The 17,917-nt window shown below is 39.4% G+C and overlaps 1 protein-coding gene across 1 annotated transcript in view; it reads left to right on the top strand.

Moving 5' to 3' along the window:
- ENPP2 (ectonucleotide pyrophosphatase/phosphodiesterase 2) overlaps positions 1–17,917 on the top strand; it is a gene marked incomplete at its 5' end in the record, with an annotated part of 55,187 nt that overhangs the window by 12,780 nt on the left and 24,490 nt on the right. Inside the window, 4 exon segments of the mRNA XM_082046026.1 lie at positions 459–578; positions 9,796–9,851; positions 11,837–11,902; positions 12,635–12,707. Coding sequence (XP_081902152.1) covers positions 459–578; positions 9,796–9,851; positions 11,837–11,902; positions 12,635–12,707 — 315 coding nt within the window.

Here is a 17,917-nt window from a genome sequence, read left to right on the forward strand (position 1 = left end):
CACTTTTTTTTCTTGGAAATAACTTATCTCACAAAGGCTCTGGTGAAGATAAAACATTATAAAATGGAAGCGCTAAGTGTTACTCTTGCAACCAGAGAATGAATTACTGTTTCCAGAAAGGGAATTCATGAAGAGGAACTGAAAGTTCAAATCAATCTTCTTTTCATAAACTTTTGCTTACTTTAGATGGCCTCAAACTAACTTTTAAGCAGTGAGAAAGTACTTCAAAGTATCAAGTAACAGGAGTTTTTGTGCTTTTTAGCATAATTCAATCATCTCCTACTGCTTTCATTACTACAGCCAGTTTTAAATGTGCTTATCTTAAAAATACAGCCTTTTCTGGTGTGCAGTTAGAAAGATACCTGTTTTAAAATCATTTAGTGGTATTTGCAGATAGCTGTGAAGAGCTGGATTTGTGTGCATTAGAGTTTAACTAATTAATCTACTTTTGCACAAAGGGACTCTATCCTGAATCACATGGAATTGTTGGCAATTCGATGTATGACCCAGTGTTTGATGCCAGCTTCAGTCTTCGAGGGCGAGAGAAATTCAATCACAGATGGTGGGGAGGTCAACCAGTAAGTTTCAGATTCCCTTCTCTTTATTCCCTCCTCCCACTCCTCCCTTCCCTCTGTTCTGTGGAACATGGCCAATAATAATTTAAAAAATACATCTGTGAACAATTTGTACCTAATCTTCCCCCCTGGCTAGCCCTGTCTATCAATTTAATGTAACATTTTGAGTTGGCTTTTGCTTTTCAGAATAATAAAGCCATTGATTATGGAAAGGTGCTTGCATTGATAAGTATAAATTAGATGTGGCTAGGAAAAAAACCTCACTTCAGGCAACAGTTTAACATAAATTACTGTATTTTCGTCATCGTAGCATAATGTTTCCTTTTCATTATGGGTTTCCCAGGTTTTCATCCTAGTAATGTTCTTGTGGCAGTTTTAGTATTAATGTTCTGTCAGAGTAGCATGGAACATAATTATTATTTGCTAAGCCCACAAGCAATCGCTGTTACCTGACTTGCTGCAGAGGCTGGAGAACTTTGTGAATTCATTTATGCTTTGAGCAGAGCAGCTGTGGCTGAACTAGGTCTTCTCTCTAAGGCTAGTGTGGGACTTGTGTTCTCTAGCTCTGAATCTTTATTCTGGGCAAAGAAATGGCCTCCTTCAAAGTATTCTGCATTACTCCTGCTAAGAAGGTCCTTTTGCTTCTGCTGCACTTTCCCTCATTAGTGCACCCTGTGGTGGTTTGCTTTGCCAACAGAAGCAGGTTTAAACTAAAGTAGTAAGTTTTATGTGCAAGCAGCCAAGATGCATGCACGTTTCATTGCACTGATTGCTTAGGGAACTATAGTTTAAAAGCTCCCTGGCTGGTTATCCCCACAAAAGAGTGAGGTGGGGAAATCAGAAGGGATTTGGGAACACCATAATTCATCATTGCTGTTTGCTAAAGTGATCAGTGTCATCCCTCAAATCTCTTAAGACAGAAATATCCCAAGAGACTAAAAGAAGTAACTCGGATGGTTTCAGGCTTAGCAAGTGTGCATGTGTTATTTGTCTGCATGTGGTTTTAGTCTGCAACAAAAGTGACACAAGACAATTTAGAGCTTCAGGCAGATGTGTGACAAGCAGATGTGTCTGACTGCAGCTGAGCCAGAATGAGGTATTTGTGCTCTTGTAAAATTTGTCATCATAACAGTGAGTGTAGTCACTCCCTTGCCCAGCTATGACCCGGGTTAGCTTTTAGCCTGGGCTGTGTGGAAAGGACGGGGTGACGAATGTGCCCAGCTATTGTCCTCCTAGATACGAGTGAAGAAGCAGGATCAAACCTAGGAGCAGTGAAAGGGTAACATCTTCATCTCAGCTACAACCAGAGCCACCCAGCTAAAAGCCCTGCATGCTGCCATCAGGCATCCAGTACACGAACAATATTGTGTCTCAACTGCTGTGTGACAACTTGTTAAGCAGCTGTACTTTAATTATGCATTGCAAATGTAATTGTGCATCTTACCCTAACCATTATTGTGTAGGAGTTAGTGGGGAACTAATAATTTGGGACTGTACAAATGTCTCTATTTTTAAACTATGATTTTTTTAAGTACAATATGAGTCTATAAATACTTTATCACCTGCTGTGTTGAGTAGGGAATACTGGTAATTCCCACACCATCCATTAGAAACACTCATGCTGCTCCAGAGAATGAAAAGTTTTTTCTGGATTCTAAACAAGAGTCAGGAAAAACGTCAGCTGAGAAGAGTTCAAGATAGTTACACAACAGTAGATGACTATATGCTGGATGAAATCCTCAGAGGACAGGGGGGAGTGTTGCATACAAAAGTAAGGACGATTAAAATAAAGCAGCTGATCTGAAGAAGTGTTAAAAAGGAAAAACACACAAATAATGTAATAAACTGGAAATGTCTTTGAAGAACTCAAAACAAATGTATAGAGGAAAGGCTGTAATTCAATCTCCACACATTTGATATGTGGGAAAGCTCGAAGTTGGGCCAACCTGATGAAGTGGCCATAGTAGCTGGGTAAGGAGATTGTAGATCTCTTGCAGAACTATGATATAAACGATACTTCCTCTGCATGTGGAGGAATTGCACATTTGATAAAATAATTGCAGATCTTGATAAAAGAAAAAATTATCTCCATCCATATACGGATTAGATACAGTACCTTTCAACTCCTTCTTATAATTTTCTCTAAATTCACATTGACATATACTGCCAAATATAGCTGGGTATAGAAAGACAAGCCAGAATTAAGGTAGCAAGGAGGGAAATCTGGTCTGCTTATCACAGAAATCTTATCTGTCATATCAGATATTAATCTGGGTCTTTTTTTTAGATCTTGGGTCTCAAACTGGAGTACTCAAACAACTTCAGAGTGGTACTTCGTTTGCACAGAATTGAGCATTATTATGTTTCTGCCCAGGAAGGCAGAAAAAGTGTCTTGGACCCTCAGTCTCGTATTATGGCTAAAACTGCCTAGAAGACAGTGTTATTTAATGTTGGTAATTTCTGAAACTCCTCCTTTTTGCTGGAAACTGGCCTGTTGTATATGGCTTTGTTAAAATGTGGGGGTTTTGGTGTTTTTTTTTTTTTTTCCATTTTTAATTACTTGTTCAAAGGCTCAGCATCTTGCTGGGAAACAGCCAGATTAGCATGGACTTCAGTGGGATTTGGCAGACGAGTAGCTGAATGTTTGTACACCAGGAATTATGAGAAACTAATTTTAAGAGCATTAGGAAAAGGAGAAGGGGGGAGAAGGTAGCTTGGAAGTGTTTCGAGGAGCTCTAGCTGGTTGTGGGACTTCGTGAAACCCAGTCAGCTGATCTAGTGTACAACTTTGATTTATTATATAAGCTTTAAACCACCTTGTTTTCAAAACAAAAGTGTTTGATAGGAAACAGGCACAAAACCACTCCTCCTGTTGCTACAGTATCTCGCAGAAATGGTGAGTGTCAGGGCTCATATTCCCAAGGGGGAAACTAAGTTTGCTGCTCATTTTTCATGACACTAAGACTCTTTTTTTTCATCCCAAGTAACCTTAAGCACTATATTAGGCCCCAGCTGCCTTTGGCTTCTCTTAAGCTGTAGTTTTCCATGTCTTGATTTGGTGTAGTGAGCTGAGGCTTACACTAAAGAAAATACATTGCTTTTTTTTTTAGTGATCTTTGTGATCTTTAGAAATAATCCATTGGCCTCCTCAAGGTCAGAAGATGACAGGTATAAAACTGTCAGTTTGTGGTTAATGGGAACAGAGAGGTTCCTTCAGAATGTAACCCAGCTTGGATCTGAGTTTGGCTCCAAAGACACCCCTTTCGTCAGAAATTAAAGTATTAAATGTTGTTTAAGGCACGTTGCATGAAGCTTTATTATCACTGTCAACCTTTTAGAGTGAATACAACCTTCAATAAAGTTGTTGAGGTAATCCTTAAAAAGGGCCATGACATGACGTTCTTAGGTAAGTGACAGCATGTTGAGAAGCTGTCTTCACAGTCTGCAAGATATGCCTGTAGACACTGATTGCTACACATCTTAACTGGATATTCCTTATTTTATATAGATTTCATGTTCTATATCTATCTTTGGGATAGATATAGAACATGTTGCTTTCCTGTTTATTGGAAACTTATTGGTTTTGACTAATGATAACATGAAAATAATAAGTTCTTTCTGTACTGGCTTAGTCAGGCTGAACGTTGATGGGATAGTTACGTCTGAGGAGCCCAGGCTCTGCAGAAAGCTGTCATCTGCCTTTTTGTCCTGAACGCATTTTGCAATCACTTTGTCGATTGGTGAGGGAAGCAGAAGGAAACATGTCTATAATTGTCTAAGTATTTATTTTTGTCTAGCTTGAGCCATGAACAAGCAACAGGGCTTGTTGAGTCTGCCTAATTATTTAATAGGCTTCCTGTACCAAAATTTTCTGTCTAGGCAAGAAGGCAATGCTCAGAACAAAAGCAAACTCAGAGCTTTGAAAACTGAGTAAGGAGTGTGGAAGTGGCTACTCTATGTTTTACCTTGTTGACAGGACAAATTGCAAATGGTGCAGGAGTGTAACATTTGGCACCACCCTGGTAGCAATTCTGCATGTTTGCACCAATCTGGTATGCATTTCTTCACCTGGGAAATGCTGTAGTTTCCCCCTTCCCACCTTTACCTGGACGTGGAAGGGATTTCCCATTTGTGCACTCCCAGCTCTCTGACACAGTGAGTGTACGTGCTTCCTCCGCTCTTGGCATGAATCTCCTTCCCTGGCTGGCGAGCACAAGCATGTTTGCACAACTCAGCCCAAGGGCTGGACTTCAGAGCCATCCCTCCCATCAGCCCTGACCCGAAATGAGCTGCTGCTGGTCCTTCCATAGTGCAACAAATACGGGGCAGCCTTTGTGAAGGTGTGGGCTCTTATTTATTCATGGAAGATTAGAAGTAGAGAGGTGCCCCTCTTTCTGTGCACGTTATCGAAGACAATTCAACAGGTATCTTGAATAACTCTGTGTAGTGTCTGTGTGCAAATTTGTCTAGTGGTAAGAAGGGAGAATTCAGGATTTCCATGTTCCGTATGGCATTGCCAACTCAATAGTGCTTAGCCTGTCTATTTCTATCAATAAATAAAGGAGAAGATTTGTAGTCAGTCAATCCAGAGGATATAAAAATGACAGTAATTCAACTTACAGGATATGTTTCATATACATGTAGAAAAGCGTGTGTATTATTTGCCAATGTACTAGGGCTGAATCTGTGGGCCCATAATTTAACAGGTCTTTCTGCATTGGAAAAGTTAGATATTTGCTAATTCCTTTGTTGTGGTATGAAGACAGAGTAGTTAATCTTTTTTTAAAATATTTATTCTCCTTCTCTCTGCTTAAGCAAATTAATTCAGAAATATGGTCTTTATATAGCTTGTAATGCAATGAGGCTTGTCCCATATGCAAACCAGGGGCGTACATCTGACAGAGTTAAACAGTTGACTATAAAATTCTAACACATTAACAGTTAAAACCAACATATTTACATATGACAAATAAATTACATAAGCTCACAAACGGTACTGACCTTGCAGCACCTAACACAGCAAACTTGATAAGTGACCTGAACAGATGTGACCAGTCATAGAGCGTATATAGCACATTGCATTTACTTGCTCAGTACTGGAACATCTAGGATTAATTAACTTTCAGGCTGTGACTCAAGCCAACAGAGAGGAAATAGAATAACTCTTGTTTCCTTCTTAATTTTGGTTGTTTTGAGTAGACAAGGTTGAGAGGGCATCAGCTAACTATTTTTTTTTTTTCCCCTGTTCTACATTGGCTGACAGCATAGACCCATGTTAGCCTGCAAGAAGTATGACTTGTAGTTTGAGTTGGAAAACAACAAATTTAAAGACAGTGAGAGATGTTCACTGGTGATGAGGCGGCAGTAACCGTTTGCCATGCTTTTCTGCTACAGTTGCTGTCCTATAGCTGATGGTGGTAAGGAAACTTATGTTCTCCTATCAGCTGCTCCAGTCCATTATGTAATTTTATCTAGCCTGTAAAGAGTCTGGCTAACCAAGGGCTAGTAGAGACTGCTACCACTAGATTCATGAGCAGTCACAATTCTAAAACACACTGGAAATTTTATTTAAAGCTTGTTCAATGCAGATAGAAATTCTTCTACCTAGATGACTGCTGCTTATCTGCATGTTTAAAGATGACTTTGCAAGTGTATCATTATGAGTAGCAGCTTAAGGTATGATGTTAAATAGTGTTGAATGTTCTTATTTTAATTTGAAATAAACCAAAGGTGTGTGGGTGGTTTTTTTTTTTTTTTTTGTTTGTGTTTGTTTTGTTTTTTTTTTTTTCTTAAAAAAAATAAAAGGAGAGGGGAAGGTCCAGTCGCATTTTGTTGTAACCTTGAGCTGAACCAAGAGCTACCTGGAAAACTCAGGATGGAGTCGTTCAGGCTCACTTCTCAGATGTTGTTTAGAGTTTGACTTCAGTGGATCACTGTCTTTGCTGTTGAGCTTATTTCGAGTGCAGCAGATACGTGTCCTCATCCAAACACTGATGCCAATGCAAATGACTGGGGAGCAGGGAGGGTGCAGTTTTTCCCTGTCTGAAGTCAGCCTGGGTGCCTCTGAATTTCTCTCCTTTACTGCTCACTTGGGAGTGCCCAGTTAGGAGTGATCTCCACTTGCATTACTCCTGGTTCAGAAAGGTGTTCACGCTGTTTTCACATGGCACTCATGAAGCACACTTTATGCTTGTCAGGAATGAAAAAATAGCTGCCACCTTCTTGCAGGCATGCTGGGTACCTTGGCAATGAACACAGGGCCTAATTATTCATCTGTCAAGATGACTGCAGTTTTACTTGGTTGGCCTTTTGGCACATGCTTAAAAGTACTGCCTAAATAGACAGAGTCATGGGTGATTTCAGCAGTGCTAAGTCAGGAGCAGCACAGATCTGGGCTGATTTGGCCAAAAAGGCAGGCAGGACCACTTGGACTTGTGCAAACCAAAGCACTAGAAAGTCAAGCTAGAGTAACAGATGCTAAAATCCAAATACTGAATTCCCTGGATTTAGTTTATTAGTACCTTCCCAAACATAGCTGCAAAATCATTTAAACCTTAGCAGGAACACAAACACTTCCAAAGAAAAAAAAAAAAGTCGGCTGCAGCTCTGCAGGGACAATGGTTTTCCAAGTACAGCAAGACTGAAAAGCGTAACAGCAGTGGAGCTGACACTCCTCATGCTGAATTTGTACTTGAACTCTTTTATCTGCCTGATGGGGTTCTACTCTAAGAATAAATCTGCAATGCAAAGCAAAACAAAATTGCTTTAATTGTGGGCCCCTTTTCACCTGGGAAACACATGAAACACTAAAGAACATGGAGTAGCTTCTGCCCTAGTTAGGTAGAGGGTCCAGGCTGAAGTTATATATCCTGTGCTGATTTATGTGATACAAACAAGCCTGTGGATGCATCCTTGCATTGCACTCACACCTCTCACTGCAGCGTATGGGCTAAAACAAAAAGAAGGAAATTCAGGCTAGACACGAGGAAGACATTTTTCACAATGAGGGTGGTGAAACAGTGAACAAGTTGCCCAAAGAGGTGATAGATGCCCCACCCCTGGAGATATCCCAGGCCAGGCTGGACGGGGCTCTGAGCAACCTGATCTGGTTGCAGATGTCCCTGCTCATGGCAGGGGGGTTGGACTAGATGAGCTTTAAATTTCCCTTCTGACCCAAACTATTCTATGATTCTATCATCAGTGGGTTGTAAGCACACTTCCTCATCTCTCCTTTTCACCTGCATCTTTCTGTCCTGACAGGGCCAGTATTATGCGACCATTTCAAAACAATATCCCCGGGGATATTGGGGGAGGAGGATATTTTGCAGCCACATCATGTTATGGTCCATGTCACCATGCAAACCCCAGTGCTGATGGAAATCTGGGGCTGCAGAGGCTGTGGTAGATGCCTGGGGGGCTCCACATTTGGTGGCAGCTTGAGCATAGATTTATGTGAACCAACTCTGAAATCAGACTTCTGAGAAGAAACACCTGAAAGCAGAGAAGGATGGGCTGCAAACCTGTGGCCATTCTGCTCCTTCTCTTTCTGCATTTATTTAGTAAACCACCATTTCTGTAGAGTTACTACAGATATATTCTCCCCTGGAAAAGATGATACGTTACCAAAAAGTCAGAATGCAATGAAAACAAAAGATCTTTTATAGCCGTGATTTCAGTTTCACTGGATTGAGTCCAGTAAGATTTGGAAGAGTAGAAGATGAGAGATAAGGAGTATGTCCAGGGTGCTGGAAAGGAAAAGATGACCAGTTTTCCCATAAATAAGATAACAACATCCAAATTTAATTGCTGTTAAATATAGTCTCAGACTGTGCCAAATTTATTTCAATTTAGACTGATGCATTGGTAATTCAGGCACAATATTTGAATAATACGTACCCAGATGACAGTTTATAAGTGCCTGTTGAACAAGGTTGAGGGGTCTTAAAAGTATTTTCAGAAAGTTGATTTAAAGTAAACCAAAGATTTTGTAATTATTAAACAATGGAACTATGTTTTGGCCTAATTTTCTCATGAAACAGATAAATTGCAGTTTGCATAAATAATGGGAAGAAATAATCTAGTTGTGTACATAATGCTGGCCTTTAAGACATTACCTTTTTTAAAATGAGTTTTGATATAATTTGGATAGTTCCTTGCAAGAGAAATTTAGTTCTGTAGAGCTACAAACTGATATTGTTTGCTTTCCTTGATTGTTGACCTTTCTGACATTTGGTCATTCTCATTCTCCTGTCTTGTATAGCTATTCATAGAACAGAAAATAGAAAGAGGAGAGAGAAGAGAGAGAAAGGTAACATAGAAAATGAGGGGTACGGTGTGGCTTTCATTAGAGAAAGATCAAACAAACCAAGTATACTCTTGCTCGGAAAGAAATAAATAGAGGGGAATATCATTAATGCTGTGTAGAAGTGGGAAGAGAAAGGATTAATAACCTGTTTAGTATCAGAACAGTACCATAACCCAGTGAAACTGTCAGGTTTAAACCAAACCAAAATAAAAATACGCTTGTGCAGTGTATGACTACATTGTAGAACTTTCTGCTATAAACTAATTTATAGCCAGAAAAGTATATTGGATTTAAAGGATTGAAAAAAATGATTTGAAAAATTCATGGGGATTGATTCCATCATTTCCATCAATCACCGCTTCAGGTGAGCTGAAAAAGTTCTTAAACATCTATGACAGAAGGGGTCCCTCCCTACTTCCTTGAGATCCCCGCTCACTCATCTGCATTCTTGTTTTAGTACTCTTTCCTAATGCATTTTTTGTTGATGGCTGCTGATGGTAGAATATGGGGAAAGAAAGACATTTATTCACATGCTGGTTAGTGTCAAGCCATGTTCTTACCCTACTGAGTATCCTCCAAAACTTGAATGCTAAAAGGCTCAGGTGAGTAATGGCTGGTTTTTGAAAATTAAATGGAACACTGGAGAAATTCCTCGCCATAAACCTTAATGCTTTGTGTTAAAAGCAACACTGGGATTTAGGGGTGAAAGTCTACAGGGAAGGACCTCGTCCACTGCTACAGAATTTGCATAGGTTTGTCACTCCATGGGTTTGAATTAGGGACACAGGCTGAAAACTGCAATTTTTACTTCTAGGCTCTGGGTAGAAGAATGTGTCTTGATAACAGTTTCTTTTGATTTTTGAGGGTCATTAAAGATCTGAACACATTCTAATCTTCTTATATTTTCCTCATTAGATTTGGATTACTGCAGCCAAGCAAGGGGTGAAAGCTGGCACGTTCTTCTGGTCTGTGTAAGTGCCCTTTCTTTTCTGGAGATTTGTAACTAATATTTCAGAATTAATTTGATGCAAGGGTTTATTAAGTCTTTTTCCTTACTCGAAGCATTTAGTAACTTGGAGACCATACCTGTAACCCTCCTTTATTTCACTTGTGCAATGTTTCTGATAACTAAACCTGGTGCTACAGGTTGCTTCTTTAAGTTCGTACACTGATTTTTAGCATTGTCTGAAGAAAATATGTGTGATTATGTGAAAAATTATTTAATTTCATGGTGTGTTGTTTTGCCTCCTTAGTATTGCTAGCAACGTTTCCCAGTCCTCTGAGTGTTTGTGGAAGACTCTTTTATTGTCCTCTTATGTCATCTGACATCAACAGCATAATTGACTCAAAAACCTAACTCATTCATTTTACAATCCAGTCTGACCTTTGAGTTAGATATCCAGTTTTTCTTTCCTAAAAGTCAGCCTTGAGTATCCTTGCTGTTCATTCTTTTATTTAATAGTTCCAAATTATTTTCCTTTGTCTCAGCTAAGATGTATCTTCCTAACCAAAAATGAATTAATTTTTATAATTTCTGAGTTCTGAAGAATTCATGGGGATCAATCTCTCTATTCCATTTTAGTGGCAGAACAGCAGGATCCAATAAAGTGGGCAAACTGTCAAGGTTGAAGTACTAAGGGGGTTTGCCTATTTTTTGCGATTCCTTTAGGAATAATACTCTTTACTACTCCAAACATCATATAGCATTGGTTTTGTCATATGAATGATATGTCATGTGAATGGAAATATAAGGGAGTAAGACAGAAACTTCATGTATGAAAGAAATAAATATACCTTAAAACTGTATTATTTACTTTGGGACACAGAATATTTTTGGGAGAATTTTCAGGCAAACTCTTTTAGGAAAACAGAACTGTTGAAAACATCTTAGTCACAAATGACTTAATTGAAATAATGTTTGGTTTTTTTTGATATTGCACAACTAATAGAAATTTCAAAACTGGGCAATACCCAAGATTATTTTTCTGCTTTACGATATTACCTTGTTTGTAAATTTTAGCAAGTTCTCTGTGTAGCTGGAGACTAAAGACCACTGTTGTACAAGGTATTAAAAGCTAACTTGCTTCAAAATGGCTGTTGGCATCTCTGTTTATCAGATGTTTCCAAATAATGCTGAATTCAATTCAGCATGGTGAATCCAAGATGGTTGTGTTTGATTCCTGCCTTGGGAGTCTGCTATTGATCTAGTGGAATCTGGACTGACTTTGCTTTTGTCTTAAAATAAGTGCGTGGTCTCTGGCCTGCCAAGCTTTCCTGAGATGAGATATTTGGAACTTGAACAGCTGTTTGTAAGGTTAGTCACTCTCATAGCAAGAACTTGGCCTCAGCCGAGTAAGAAGTCTCAGGATACAAGCGGCAAAATGATTCTGTTCTGCAGAGGGAGAAACTGTCAAAGCTGTGCAAGTCACTATGTGATGGCCTGATGTTTCAGATTGCTCCATTTTGATTTACCCCAGCCCAGCCCTCAGTTCAGTTACTATTAATTCAATGGGAACTTTTCCATTGTCTTCAAGATGACCAGAGCAGGATGGTTGTTTAAACCTGTACTGATGTGAGCAATTTAATGGTTTATACTCATGCCAGCCAACCAATGGTAACACCATTGTGCATGAAGAAGGTTCATCTGGGTTAAAGCTATGAGAATGGATCTTTATTCACTCATATTTTGAGCAGTTCGATTTACTGCCTTGAGCTCTGACTCCAGTTAAAAAAAAATAATAACCTTTTGTTGTTGTTGTTTTTGAATATGTGGACATCCAGGAGAACTTAAATTGCCTCTGTTTGCAAAATAAGAATCAGTATCAACCTAGAAATAAGATAGAGCATACTGAAAGCAATTGATTTGAATCACGTCAGAATCAGTTCAAAACAAGACTTTATTAATGCTTTTTGTATTCTATGATAACAAGGTATATTTTTGTATTTTGTGGTCCAGTGTCATCCCCCATGAGCGCAGAATTTTAACAATACTGCAGTGGCTAACCCTTCCAGACAACGAAAGGTAATTCACTCATTGTCTTCTGCTGTTAGGTAACTGCTAGCTTGACTTCTCTTTAAAAGTACCTGGAAGAGTAAGGGGAAATTTAATTCTAAAGATATTTTTTGTCTATTACCTGCTGTCGTTGATTTAAGATTTTGTTTTGGGTTTTGTGTTTAGTTTTGTGGCATTTGGTTTTTTTTATTTGTTTATTTTTTAATCTCCACTTTTAAACATCAGCATTTTGATTCTTCTCAATAAATCTATGGTATGAATTTATTCCTCATCAAGAGGCATTTAGTTTACATGGATTAACTCGGATTGTTCTTATCCTACTGAGTTTGTAAAGGTTTAACAGCCTTACAGGCAATGGCAGTTGCAGAACTGGACCCTGAGGACTGGGAAAATGTTAAGATTTTAATTAGGAGTATTTTGTAGTACACAAGTTCCCACATGCTGCTGGCGGCAAAGCTCAGGCGAGCTGCTGTTGTGATCTGTCCTACAAGACTTAGAAAGAACGTGTGTCCTCAGATGGTGCCCCATGTGCCTCCCTGCATGTGTTCTTGGATTTAATAAAACTGTAGAACAACTAATTGCTTAATCATACTGTGGAAACATGACTGAAAAACAGTTCTTTTTCCATAAAGCGAACTCTCATTGGAAGCTTGACTTGATTTGACTTGACCTAATAGGTATGTGGTTTTTTTGTTGTTGCTGAAGGAAAGCTATCCTGAACAAAACCTTGCTTTCTTTCAGGCCTTATGTTTATGCTTTCTACTCTGAGCAACCAGATGCTGCTGGCCACAGATACGGTCCTTTCAACTCAGAGGTTAGTACAGACTCTCTCCTGCAGAAAAAGCACGTGTCTCAGATACGTTTTTGGAATAATTGTCGCTGCTCAGGAGTATAATTTTTAGCAACGTTTTTCCTCCGGTTTCTGCAGTATGCTTCCCCTCTGCCAGAGAAAGCAAAGTTATTGTCTAAAGGATTTATCATGTGGGATTCACTTCAGAGAGAAGGAACTGCCCGTGCCTTTCAGGAGGCTGATTCTCTGTTATATGATGATGCAAATGGAAAGATTTATTTGGCAAAGACAGGAGTGCAACAGCATAATTTAACTTTCCTCTAACAATTTATCCTTCTTAAAAGTAATAAAAATATAACACAGAAAATATTGAGGAAAAATGCAGAGGAGAAAAACCTTTGTTTAAAGCTGACAGCCTGCAGTAGCCAAAGTAATAATTCCAGTCTGTCATGAACTGTAAAAAGCTGCTATTTCCAGTCTCATATAGGCCCTATGGGGGTTCAGAAAGCTTTGCCAGTACTATTCCCTCAGGACAGGGCTGTTGAGTTTGGTTAAAGTTTTGAAGCACCATGAGGTATTTTAATAAAAATTTATGTGCAAAACACTACAGCGGTTTAACCCCTTCTTTGAGCTTTGGGTAGCTGCCTGGGACCAATGCTTCCCTGCCAACAATGTCCAGGTGACAACAACTTAAAGACTCTGCACTTGTCTGGGATTTGTGGGCAGGAAAAGTAAATTCTGCGCCTGAATACCCTACTGCTTCGGGTGGCTTGGGGTTGGCATCTCTGATATCTCTGACATCTGGCAAAGGTCTCCTAGTTTCAGAGCAAATGTATGCCTGCAGATTCCCATCACAAGACTTTGAGTTTTTATACATGCTTTAAAAGGGTATTCAAAGATTGCAAATCTTTGAGAACTGAAAAGAGTGTCAGAGACCTACTCTTTGGAAGCTGATACAAATCTCTCTGAGCAGCCAGGTACCCAGCAGTAGTGTCTTACTTGTTTAGTATACATCTGATAGCTGTTCTCTGCTGGAGAAGTGAGGAAAGAGAAGCAGCGTTAATCTTTTTTAATATGCTTGAGTTATTTGGGCTGTTTAAACAAGTTTGCAGCAGTTATGAACCTGCTGTGGGTGTCATCCCTGTTGGAACAGCGTGAGCTGTGGTCCCAGAGCAGCGAGTGTGAGGAATTGCTCCAAACCAGTGCTGAAACACCACAGTGGATAGGAAGTAGTCCTCCTTTTTCTGCATAAGCAGTAATTTAAACCTGCCAGCACTCTTGCTTAATTGACAGTGATTGGTATACATCTCTGTGTTTTCCCTTGGCTCAGAACAGGAGAGGTGTCTGACTCCGTAAAGCAAGTTATTGGTAATGAGAGCTCTCTGATTCATGGATATATTACTCAATGATGCTTCACAGCTCTTCTTATTGAAGTGTTACAGATGTGTGGGTTATGACTGACAACTCTGATTTTATTTATCTGTAGACAACCATTTCCTTCTGAACAGAGTTGTGGGGCTCTTTCCCTGGACTTAACGGAGACTAAGAAGATGCTGGCATGACACCTGTCCTCTAAATTGTAGTCTTTAACAAATCATTTTAGCATCCAATGTGCTAATATATTTTCAGGTTAATTATAAGTGTCTAAAGAGTGACGTGTAAATGTATCATCATAGTAAAAGTCAATATAAAAGCAAAAAGCCCCCAAAGGCTCTTATTGTTTGGGGGATCTTTTGGATGGTTATCTGAAGGTTGACCTCTAATTGCAAAGCAAAGCCTAGGCTCTTAAAAAGTGTGAATTAGTAGCTTATGAAAGTTTTACAAATAAATTGATTTATGCTATTTGTGTTAAACACAAGAATAGCATGAAATTGATTTTTAGCAAATTGAGAACAGACGAGTTAGCAGATGAGCATGGGTTTGCAGTTCAAACAGTGGCCATAACTTTGTGAATGGAAATTTAAATAAATGAATACAGCTGTGTAAGTATACAGACCCTGAGACTTGCTAGAGGCCCGGTTTCAGGATAGAAAAGCTAGGAAGTATGTTATATTATTTCTCTTGACACTGTTTTCAATATAATTTTAGGAGCTATAAAAGGTACATAAATCAGCTGGGAAGAAAGTCCTTAAAGGGATCCCTTGCAGCTGTTTCCTTGATACCAAGTGCACAACCTCCCTGTGAAATCATTCTTTTCTTGTATATAGCTGGCAGCAGTTAGACAGTTGGAGTGCTTCATTTTCCTTCGTGCAAAGGCAAATCAGCCAAACAACATTTGAAAACAAGCTCTTAATAATTCTGTGTTATATTTAAAATGACCTTTGTGTTTCTTTTTTTGAAGAGCGGATATTTTGTGCTGAGTTTTTCTTGCTGAATTTAGTATCTTGAGGAATAGTTCTATGCATTGAAAACCTCAAAATCTTTCAAATGTCCATTAGAGTAAAGGGAATGTTTACTAGAGCTTATGAGACCAAATAATGTTCCAAATGTATTTTAAATGTATCATATTAAAGGTCTAATGGCATCCATTCCTGATAATTTTCAGCTTCCAGACTTCAACAGATCACAAGTAGAGCTTCACAGGACATACATAAGAGTCTATATGCAGAGTGTCTTGAAAACTCTAAATAAAGGGACTTGGAAGCACTTAAACTTTATTGGTGAATTGCCAGTGTTGTTGATATAAATGGAATACAGATCATGTCCAGTGTCCACTACTGTAACTTTGCATGTCTTCCAACATTATGAATTTTGGTGTAAAGTACTAGATTGTTTAGGTTTAGGAGATTTTGGTTTGGTGGTGTTTTGTGGTTTATTTGGTTGTGTTTTTGTTGTTGTTTTGTTGGGGTTTTTTCGTTGGTTGTTTTGGTTTTGGTTGGTTTTGGGGTTTTATTTGTGGGACATGAATAACTTCTAAGAAGTATTTCAGTGGGTTCTATTACATTTCCAGGAGTAGTTATGGGAGTTATCAAATATGTGCTTGCTTTTGATTTACTTCTGCATTTTTTTTCCTTCCCTCTGTGCTTCTGCAGTTGAACTCTGGTAGGTTGGTCCGCCCGGGTCAAGAAGCAGAGCTTTGGCTGCCTAGTTACCCTTGTGATGTTACAGTTCCCTTCTGTAAGCGGGGAGAGATTAGTTTCCCTCCTCCATAACTCTGTTCTGACACTTCTCAAGCAAGACTAAGATTTGGCTGGTTAATAAGAACTTGGCTTTTTTTTTTTTTTTTTTCTCCTAGCTAACTTTTAAAAAAAATTAAATATTCTAGAAATATACTACCATAAGAGCTCTAAAACACATCCAAGTCTGGCATTGCTAAGCCGTTCCTGCTGCTCCTCTAACACACTATCTTGAGACGGCCGTTTCCAGTGTTCAGACCTGGGTCTCCTGCGCTCGCGTGTTTCTGCATTGTGGAGCTCGCTCTGAGCCGATTCCGGGACAGTAAAACGAGAATCCTTCCTTCCCCTGCCGCTCATCAGGACTGCACAAAGCTTGAAGCGTTTTAAAAACACAGAAAACTCTGGTGCTGCTTTATTAAAATGCCTTTCTGGAGAGAGACGAATGAGACTGGACTAGAAACTCCTTTCCAGCTGCTTGCCTTGGAAGCAATGAAACAGCATGGCAGATGGTAACATCCCCTTCCTCCCCTTCCCTGTTCACGTAGCTCTGTAACTGAACATCTGTGAGAAGCTAAGTACACAGAACTTAAATATCATCGTAAATCTCCGACTCTTCTCAACCCCACTCAGCATGCCCCGTTATACGCAGCATATCGTAGTTACTGTCTCCTGATAGGCATCATCTATCAGAAACTCACAGGCAATCCTGAGCAGTGCCAAGAGCCTGCAACTTTGTCAAAGTCAGTGAGAGTGGTATGGTTTAAAATTACAAGCAAGCTGATTAATTGGATAGTATTTTTTTCCAGTTATGTCTTATTTTTTTTCTCTTTTACAAGTCTGTCTCAGGTATTCATGAATTTATGACCAATAGTATTAGTTAATTAGATGCCACACTGGAAGTGCTAGGAAATTAAATTCTCAAATTGCTCAAAAAGCTGGTAACAAGGCAGGTAGCAGTGCAGCTTTGTGCCCCTGCTCTGCCTTGCCCAGCTGAAGGATACAAGCTCCATGCTGAGACTCACCTTTGTAGCTTTGTCCTACAGACCTGCAGTCCCCAGACAGTGGCTGGTGGGGTTCTGGTGATTCCAGTGGGGTGCATGGCCTGGCATACAATGGTGGCACCTGATAATGCTACTGCTGACGCTGCTTCAGCCAAAAAGTGGGTGCAGGAAAACTTGCAGAAAGCCATTTGGACAGGACAGGCTCTAGTACTCACTCGTACCTGAACCATCATCCAAGTGAAATGTTGCGTTTCCACCAGCACCCTACCCCAGACACTCATTAAATTGTATGCAATGAATTTTACTTAAATTGAAATAGTTTATTTAATTTTGATAATATTGACGGATTAATATTTGATCAATGATCCCCTCCATAAAACTTTGTCTTTTCAAAACCAGAAGCCCCACCTATCTTCTGAAACACCAATTTCACTTGCTTTTATGCTGTCTGCTCTCATAACTGCTGTTCTGCTTTCAGTACAATTTAGTGGATTCCTCCTTAAAAAGAGATAGATCCTAAATTGTCCAAACCCCTAATTTTTTAGAAAGGCCACAGCATTTATGCTTCAGGATTATCTAGCACAGGTAGCTTTACTATCTGATGTGAGCCAAGACAGGCTTTTTTTCTGAGTCCAGACATCTCTCCCCGCCAGTACAGGAGAGTAGTTATGGCTCCCCTCTTACTCCGCCTAAGAGACCTAAGAGAAAGCTTCCTCCTAAGAGGAGACAGGAAAGACCAGTTGCAGCTCCAAAGGAAAGAAGAAGAAAAGTACATAGAGTGGATCAATATGCCGTGGAAGGTCGCCGGAAGAAAGTAAGTTTACATATGTTCCAAAATTTTATGATGGAAGTGCCACTTTTTAGGCACTACTCTAGCTTTACTTTTTTCAACTTGGGAGTTCGTTCTGTGCTTCAGGCTGAGATTTTTCAGACAAAACTTCTATAAATGTTCTGAAGGACCCAAAGGAAAGCAGCCAAACAAGACCAAACCTTCTGGGAGCTATGGTTTTCTTGTTTCAGACTCTGTTTGCACTAAGGAAAGTCATCTATATAATCTCTTTATATTTTTAAATCCAGCCATCAGCTGGAGGCAGTGTCAGATAAATCCCTGGGAAGA

The sequence above is a fragment of the Streptopelia decaocto genome (assembly GCF_964273445.1).
Source record: "Streptopelia decaocto genome assembly, chromosome: 2".
NCBI classification, from domain to species: domain Eukaryota; kingdom Metazoa; phylum Chordata; class Aves; order Columbiformes; family Columbidae; genus Streptopelia; species Streptopelia decaocto.